The 8811-nt window shown below is 38.5% G+C and overlaps 1 protein-coding gene across 1 annotated transcript; it reads right to left on the bottom strand.

Annotated features, from left to right (window-relative positions):
• Positions 1–7128: 7128 nt before the first annotated feature.
• LOC115230798 (general transcription factor II-I repeat domain-containing protein 2A-like) lies at positions 7129–8149 on the bottom strand. The gene is made up of 2 exons (XM_029800926.1): positions 7664–8149; positions 7129–7149 (listed from the first exon to the last, which is right to left on the bottom strand). The coding sequence occupies exons 1-2, from the start codon at positions 8147–8149 to the stop codon at positions 7129–7131; spliced, it is 507 nt and encodes a 168-aa protein (XP_029656786.1).
• Positions 8150–8811: the final 662 nt, after the last annotated feature.

Genomic DNA, 8811 nt, shown 5'->3' with positions numbered 1-8811 from the left:
GCAACCTTCCTTGGATGCCCTTTAACCCCATCTGGCCTAAAGGCCCATCTGGCGAAGAAGGACTCTGAATTCCGTAACCTCACAAGCAGTCTCTTGGAGTTAGACTCACACATCGCTTTCTTCCTTATGAAAAACAGCATACACATGCCGAAACTTCTTTACACGCTCCGCTGCCTGCCATGCTACTCGCATCCAGACACTTTGACTCACTTGGAAAAATCACTGAAATCTTGCACGGAAGCAGTCCTGAACATCTCTTTTGACGAAATCGGCTGGACTCAAGCGAAACTTCCCGTCAGGTTTGGTGGGATCGGTCTTCGCTCGCCAAAAGATCTGGCTCCACATGCACACTTCTCTTCAATTTCCAGAAACCGGCAACTTGTCCGAGAGGTTCTACTCCCCTTCAACGAACTCTCTCTGGAGTTGCCGACTGCCGACCTTCTGGAATTCTGGACTGACGCTAAACTACCCCTCCCGTCCGACATGTCTGTGCAACGTGAATGGGATGAAATATGGGCCGCCGACTCGTTTTCGAAGATGAAACCAGAGCTAGACCAACACCGGCTGGCGTGCCTGCTTTCGGCAGCACACGAGCATAGTGGATCTTGGCTCGACGCTTACCCAACGTCATCGACGGGTTCCCTATTGGACAACGAAACACTGCGCATTGGGGTCGCTCTTCGGCTGGGGCTCGATGTCTGCGCCTCTCATCCCTGTCGATGCGGAGGTACGGTGGACGTGAAAGGCCTTCACCCCCTCTCCTGCCGCCGGAGCGCAGGCCGCTCGCCTCGCCATGGAGCAATCAACGACGTAATTTCAAGAGCTCTCAACGCTGCTGGCTTCCCCAACGTGCTTGAACCAGTTGGATTGGACAGAGGGGACGGCAAACGCCCGGACGGGATGACCACCTTCCCATTCCGGAATGGCAATTGCCTGATCTGGGACGCCACGTGCGCAGACACGTGGTCCCCATCCGCTCTACCGTCATCTGCTTCTTCTTCCGGCTCTGTCGCGGCCGTGGCGGAAGCCCGCAAAGTGGAAAAGTACAAGAATCTTGCCACTCGGCATTCCTTCGTGCCTGTGGCTCTTGAGACATCAGGCGCTTCCGGCCCGCAGACCTCATGCTACCTAAAAGACCTCGGTATCCTCATCGCTCGGAAGAAGATGGATGCTCGCGAGTCCTCTTGGTTGAGGCAGAGGATCTCACTCGCAATCGTGCGCGGGAACGCGCAAGCAAAAAAAATAAATAACTAATTAATTTTTTTTATTATTTAGCTAGAAAAGAAAATGGAACAAGAAGTCAGCTACTAGCCGCAGAGAGAATAGAGAAACTGTTCCCCCTGAGTACGGCTATTGAGACGCGCTCAAAAAGCCGATTGACCTCACGGGGGTCGTTTCTAATCCTCCCGAGGTGACAACCTCTCTCGGTGAGAAAACGTAGCGTGGCTGGGCCGAATGTGCCTGATGTTTCGACTGAAACAGGCACAAAGAGGAATCTGTCGGCGAGCGAGGCGTACTTGTCTTTCTTCCGGGTCTCTGCCCTCCTCGCCGCTGTGCCAGCTTCGATCGCGGACGCGAGAAGGCATGTTGACGCAAAAGTGTCAGAGCATGTCGCGTCCCAGACGATCGCTTTGCCGCACTTGAACGGGAAGAGCGAGACGCCGTCCGGCCTCTTGCCATCGCCCCTGTTAAGGCCAGAGGGCTCCAGCTGGCACGGGATGCCGGTTGCCTCGAGCAGACGCTTTATTATGGAATTAAGCTGTCCGTGCCTGGGGAACCTCCCAGGGCATTTGCGGCAGGAGAGCGGGTGTAGACCTTTGCGGTCTATATGAGCCCCGCAACGGCATTGGTGAGGCTGGCAAATGTCCAAGCCGAGTCGGAGAGATATTCCGATTCTTAAACAGTCTGGGTCCAGGAAGGTTCCAGCTGCGGGAGAAGGATAGGCGTTGATCCAGGCGCCAGTCCGTGGAGATGCTCCAGACAACAGACAAGCACGCCGGTGTTGGTCTCCGTGAGACAGTAAGTACCGGAAAGACTGAAGGCTGCTGATCTCCGTCCATTCGCGCATAAGGCATAGGTCAACGGGAGTTTTTAGTCCGCAATCTGTCCACAACGATGTGCCGTATGAAAGCTCTGAGTCCGTGAGCGATCCAGAGGGAGGAGGAAGGATCTGGACTACGAGAGGCATGCATCGGTGAGAGGAGGAAAGAAAACATGGCAAGGAGAGGACCGAGGGCGCTTGGAATCCGAGACCCCCGTGCCTGATATGCAGGATAGCCTGTTTCCAGCCCATTTCGTCAAAATGTACGTTTGAGATTTGAACGAGAGTATTCCTGAGCAGCGAATCGAATTCTCCGACTGCATCCGGGAATCGGAAACAGGGAGAAGTGCGAAGTGCGTACTCCAAACGAGGAAAGGCAAGAAAGTTCTTCAGTAGGAAGAAAGCCACATGGGCGTCGATGGATTTAAGAGTGTCAAAAAAAAGAGACTAATTACCTCGAAGTTGTATAAAGAGTTTGTGAAAATATAAATGAAAAATTTTCAAGAAGAAATGCGTGAATCGATAGGAGATGTGGAATATCAGCAAATAATGAAAGTACAATGCCTAAAGGAAGGTGAAGAAAATAAACCAAGAACTATACCTCTCGGAGAATTCTTGAAGCCAAACCCTGAAGATTGGGAAAATCCTGAATACCAGAAAATATATATGGGAGCCGGGCCAATACTACTCAATATGAATGTGAAGATGGAGGTTGGGACATTCGCCCGTGAGTATCGGCCGTTCTTGGTAGAGTTGAAATATAAATACACTAAAAACGAGCGTGCAATTATAAACACTCTTAATCGAATGGTTGATTTCAACCAGGATTTGGTTACGTCAAGCCTTGCAATTTTTCTAATGAACTATACCTTCGATATGAAAGCAAAATTCGGAGACATAGAAATAAGAAAGATCCGTAGAGGTAATGTGCGATGCGCTTAATATCTCAAAGGGTGCTTTGATTATCGCACAAGAAAAGATTCTGCGCAGAAGTCCCGTTAACCTCATTACGATAGATTTGTCCCCTAAGTCATTAGAGCCTTCTAAACAGCCTGATACGTTAGACTTTACGGTCGCCGTTCCTCCCTGTTGGTATAATCCGCCTGTAGACGACCTTTGTCTCTTGAAATGTCTCGAGCATGCTTACGCGATTAACGGTTACGAAAATGTCTCCTTGGCATCTTTCGTCCCCGAGGTCATTTTATAACATTTATCTTGACAAAATAGATTTTGAAATAGAATTCAAATATTTTTTTTGAATTTTTTTCCAAGTCTAAAAAAAAAGTCCAAAAGTATAACCACCTAGGCTCGGTACACACTAAGCCTGTGACATAATAATTTATAAAAATAATATAACAATAATTAAATTCGTGTTCAGTTTAAAAAAAATCTAGAAAAAAAATATAACAATAATGATTCAAATTACAATAATAATAATTTACAAAGATTTAAGAATTGTGAATAATAAAGAGATTAAAAAGTAATATTTTACAGATTTAATCAAATTTTGATCAAAGAAAAATACAATAAAGTTGATAAATCATGAAATATCAATAAAAATGAATATATACAATAGAAAAAAAATCAATTAAAAAGATGCATTAAATTGAGATTAAACTAGTGAGGCAATAGCCACAAATTAACTTGTAAAATAACTTTTTTCAAGGTATTCTACATGTAACAAATATTTAATCAGCAATAAAATGCAAATAGAAAATTATACTTTAAAAAATTTTGAATAAAAAGTAATAATCAACGTACAAAAACAAAACAACACAACAACAGGAAAGCGTGCAGAACACGCTATTGATAATAATTCGATATTTTTATTCATTTCAAAAAATAAATATTTTTAGAAAATATATAAGTTACTAGCTCAGCAGTTCGCTTCGCTCACTGCGAGCTAGCTCCTGCGGAGGCCCTGCTCGCTACGCTCGCAGTTTCCTTAAATAACTATAAATTTATGTAGATATATAAATGCGACCTGCTTTGATATAACCTTATTCTAAGGCCTGTGGATAAACGATGTTTGCAGTCCGTCCATCCTTGGCAAATATAAATAAATTTTCTCTTCTACCTACCCTTGAGCAACAGGCAAGAAAGCGACACACAAAAAAGCGACAGGCAAGAAAGCGACACACAAAAAAGATTTGATTAATTACCTTATTAAGCTGACCGTTTTTTCTTCAGCTTCGTTTTTCCTCCTTCGGTTATCTATTAAAAAAATTATTTTTGAATAATAAAAAAGTTTAGGATAAGAGGCATACCGAAAATAAATTCTATCTTTACGAAAAACTTCTTTTCTTAAGGTCGTCTTCCCTCCTTCGGTTATCTATTGAAAAAATTATTTTTGAATAATAAAAAAGTTTAGGAAAAGAGGAACACCGAAAATAAATTCAATCTTTACGAAAAACTTAACTAAATAGTTAATATTTTTACGCAAATTCTTCTGATTGCGCTGTCAATGGGTGGTAAATTGTGTTAATGATTGTCCTAATGTGGTTTCAACTATCAAAGTGTTTTTCAAAATCTGTTAATTGCACACTCTATTCAAGGTCGTGCGTCAATTTGTGGTAAATTGTGTTAATGATTGTGCTAATGTGGTTTCAACTATCAAAGTGGTTTTTCAAAATCTGTTAATTGCACACTCTATGATAATAGCTTTAATTTTGATTCATGGTCGTTAATGATATATGCATTTAATTTTAAAGAGAAAAACATAGGATGAATTGAATTTCTTTATCGCGAATAATTGGGAGTTCATCATTGTTAATATTCTCGCTGTCGTTTTCATCAAGGATATTCTTAATACGTGAGATTTTTGCCTGGAAAGTTTTAATGGACCTCATCATGAATGTCGAGGACATCCGCGTTGTTCATTTTAATCAAAATGCAGAAAATAATTTTTTGATTTTTGGCGGGAGGTTTTAAGGACCTCATCATGTAAGTCGAGGACATCGTAGTTGTTCATTTTAACCAAAATGCAGAAAATTTTTTTTAATTTTTTTGGGGGGGAAGGTTTTAAGGACCTCATCATGTAAGTCGAGGACATCGTAGTTATTCATTTTAACCAAAATGCAGAAAATTTTTTTTAATTTTTTTGGGGGGGAAGGTTTTAAGGACCTCATCATGTAAGTCGAGGACATCGTAGTTATTCATTTTAACCAAAATGCAGAAAATTTTTTTTAATTTTTTTGGGGGGGAAGGTTTTAAGGAGCTCATCATGTAAGTCGAGGACATCGTAGTTGTTCAGTTTAACCAAAATGCAGAAAATTTTTTTTAATTTTTTTGGGGGGAAGGTTTTAAGGACCTCATCATGTAAGTCGAGGACATCGTAGTTGTTCATTTTAACCAAAATGCAGAAAATTTTTTTTAATTTTTTTGGGGGGGAAGGTTTTAAGGACCTCATCATGTAAGTCGAGGACATCGTAGTTGTTCATTTTAACCAAAATGCAGAAAATTTTTTTTAATTTTTTTGGGGGGGAAGGTTTTAAGGACCTCATCATGTAAGTCGAGGACATCGTAGTTGTTCATTTTGACCAAAACGCAGAAAAATTTTTTTTAATTTTTTTTGGGGGGAAGGTTTTAAGGACCTCATCATGTAAGTCGAGGACATCGTATTGCCAATTTGAAGTTGGTGTGCACACACAGACAGACAGACAGACAGACACACAGACAGACACACAGACAGACAGACAGACACACACCATACCATTTTATTATTAAGATAATTCGATAATTGATTATTTAACTTGATTTTTAAAAATCCTTGGAATAGAATTGTTTTTATTGTCCAAAAAACCAAAATCTAACGAAAAAGGAGAAATCGTTAACGAAAGATAAAAACAAAGCACCGAAGTCACTCTTTCAGTGTACACGCCAATTATAGTGATCAAATACAGATTTCCTTCAGGATCATCGGGATTGTGGGCGCAGAGGATACTTTGAGAGTTTTCAAAACTTCCTCAAGTTGTCTCCGTAAGCCAATTTCACTACGAAACGTTTTACTTTTTCAAATTTACATGATGATAATTCAAATAAATTTTCAATTTATTTCTTAACAAGAAATCTATTTAAAATAACGAAGATTCGAAGAAGGATTAAATTTGGTTTATTATTTTGACGAAAAACATTAAGCTCTGAATTAATTTCACTAGATTCTGCTGCCTTTTCTTTAATGACACGATATGTTAATTACACTCTTATTTCACATACAAAGTAATAAAATTAAAAACAATCAAATCATGCCAAACTATCCAATAATTCAACAAGAATTTCAATATATTTTAAACTCTCTTCTCTCCTGGCGGGATCTCCAGACTACAAGCTATGAACCCAGTCTGTTAACAGAACAGTCGTTTGCTTGTCGAAAACATATCAAACACGTTTCTGGACTTTTTTAGGGCAGAATACGGTGAAAATAAGTTTTTTATGCAATGACTCCAGACCACGTGACACGTGCCCGTGGTTTCTTCATTGGATATAAGCCCGTCCAGATGGTTTTTTCTGGGGCTGTGGGGAATGAGTACTGTGTTTTAATATAATTCACACCCCTGAAAATGGACAGTCGGGAGACCATGTCTATGAGGACAGGCTTTTTTGACATGTTTGGTTGTTTTGTCTGAGAGAACTGACGGCTTCCAAGCCTTTCTGTACATTTCTACAGGCAATGATGAGATGGCGGGAAGGATCACTTCCCACTAAGAGTTTATCAGTGGAGTAGCCCATTCCACTACAGTAGACAAGAGACATTACCTTTTGGAACCAGTAATGACTACTTTCATTCGAGTATTCGTAATTTAATGAACTAATTTAATAAACTAATTTGCCTGCTGTCAATTTTTATACTTAAATATGAAAAGACGAAACGCGTTATCAATTTAATTAGCGCACTCAAGAAAGTCAGAAGACAAGCTAGCCGGCTAGCCCATGGCTAAGGATGGCGAGAGGAGCACTCGGAAACCCAGGAATTGTCCTTCAAAGGTCTATCTAAGGTCCTAGAGAAGATAATGTCTGGGTACCAGGTAAGGCGATTATTTTTTTTAATTTTTAGAAGTTGCATTTAATAAAAAACCTGGTTGATTTTTTCATTTGTGAATTTCAGAGACCTTATGGAAATCAAATAAAAATTATATAATCTTTATTGGAATTATTTCTTTGATTACAATCACTTTTATTTGTTTTATGTTGATTCTTAAAAGAAAAAAATATCTACTTATGAAATCTAAAAACAGTGAAAAGTTTCAATATTTATGTTATTAATTTAGAATTCGATTCAGACTATAGCTTTAATCTAGCTATTAAAATCTTCCTTTAAAAAACAAACTTTATTCTTTTTATGGGTTTTTATTACTGGTCAAAGATGAATTTTTAAGGACTATAGACCAGGGGTGTCAAACTCATTTCTTCCGCGGGCCGGATTAAAAAAATTTTAGGCTCCGCGGGCCAGACTATTAATTTTTGATTTAACAAAATTCGTACTATGATTTATAATTTATAATTTTAATTTAAAATCATTTAACAACACATTTATTAATTTTTATAATTAAAATATGTTCCAGAATTTTGACATCTTTTTTTTTTCATAATAGCGTCAATATCTGGAGTGAAATCCTGAGTTACCGTCAATCTTAGAATCTCACTTAGATAAGTGTGGGTGAGCCTTGATCGAAATTTTGTTTTGTTTATGTTCATTAAAGAAAAAAGTTGTTCACATAGATATGTACTTCCAAACATTGACAAGATTTTCGCAGCTAAGGCTGTTAAGTTGGGATACTTCGGCAAGAGATATTTATAAAAGGTGTCTAAGCCCACCATGGTAAATTTATTCTTCAAATCTGAGTCACATTTCAAATCAATAATTTTCAATTGTAAGTTAGCTGCAAGATGTGTAATATTTGCAGTGAATGGTGATCGAAAAACAGTAAATTCTTTTTCAAGTTCACGAAAAATTTCAAAACGTGTCTCAAACTGTTGAAGTAATCCGGTTATTTTCACTTTATAACGACTCATATCAACATTCGATGTGGTGGAAATTACATTTTTTAAACAAGAAAAATGCTCAGTGTTTCCTACTGTCAATTGTGTCTCCCATAACATTAGCTTCATGGTGAAAGCTTGTATGCATTCGAAATATTGTGTAACAACTTTATTTCGTCATTGCAAATTTTTGTTAAGCGTGTAGGTGTTCTGTAATATCCACCAAAAATGCCAAGTCTAGCAACCAATCAAGAGATTCCAATTCTGGTAAAGGTTTGTTTTTTGCAGAGACATATGATTTCAGTAGCTTTCATAATACATGTTTTTTTATAAAATCGCCATCAAGGTTTTGATGCTAACGCTATTTCCCGAGAAATAACGTAGCTAGCTTTGACAGCTGCCTCACTATCATCTCGAAATTTGGAAAAAGAAGATTACTGATTCCGCAAACATGCAAGTAGTGCATCGTACTTCTCTTTTCTAATTTTTCCCATCAAATTATTGTATTCATGAGCAGGGTGGGTTTGGTAATGTCGTCGAATGTTATATTCTTTGACAACTGAAATTTTTTATCTAGAGACCAAACAAATAGGTTTCCGATTTAAATCGGCAAAGAAATATTCCAGTTTCCACTTTTTTTGAAAAGATCAATTAGAATAATATAAATCCAAAAAAACAATTAATTATTTTTTAAGTAATAATTTTTTTGTTTTTATTTATATTCTAGAATCTAGATTCTTGTATTTTTATTTGATGTTAAATAATAATTTTAGATTTTAAATACACTTTTA

The sequence above is a fragment of the Octopus sinensis genome, unplaced genomic scaffold (genome assembly GCF_006345805.1).
Source record: "Octopus sinensis unplaced genomic scaffold, ASM634580v1 Contig16382, whole genome shotgun sequence".
Classification (NCBI taxonomy): domain Eukaryota; kingdom Metazoa; phylum Mollusca; class Cephalopoda; order Octopoda; family Octopodidae; genus Octopus; species Octopus sinensis.
The sequence above is the reverse complement of the archived record's forward strand: the minus strand, read 5'-3'. Positions and strand labels throughout refer to the sequence as shown.

Excerpts from the sequence above, each read along its gene's own strand:
- LOC115230798 (XM_029800926.1), bottom strand. The coding sequence starts at position 8,149 with ATGAAGCTAATGTTATGGGAGACACAATTGACAGTAGGAAACACTGAG. Across the intron at positions 7,150-7,663 it reads GTGAGATTCTAAGATTGACG|GTCTCTGAAATTCACAAATG; the intron begins GTAACTCAGGAT and ends GATTTCCATAAG.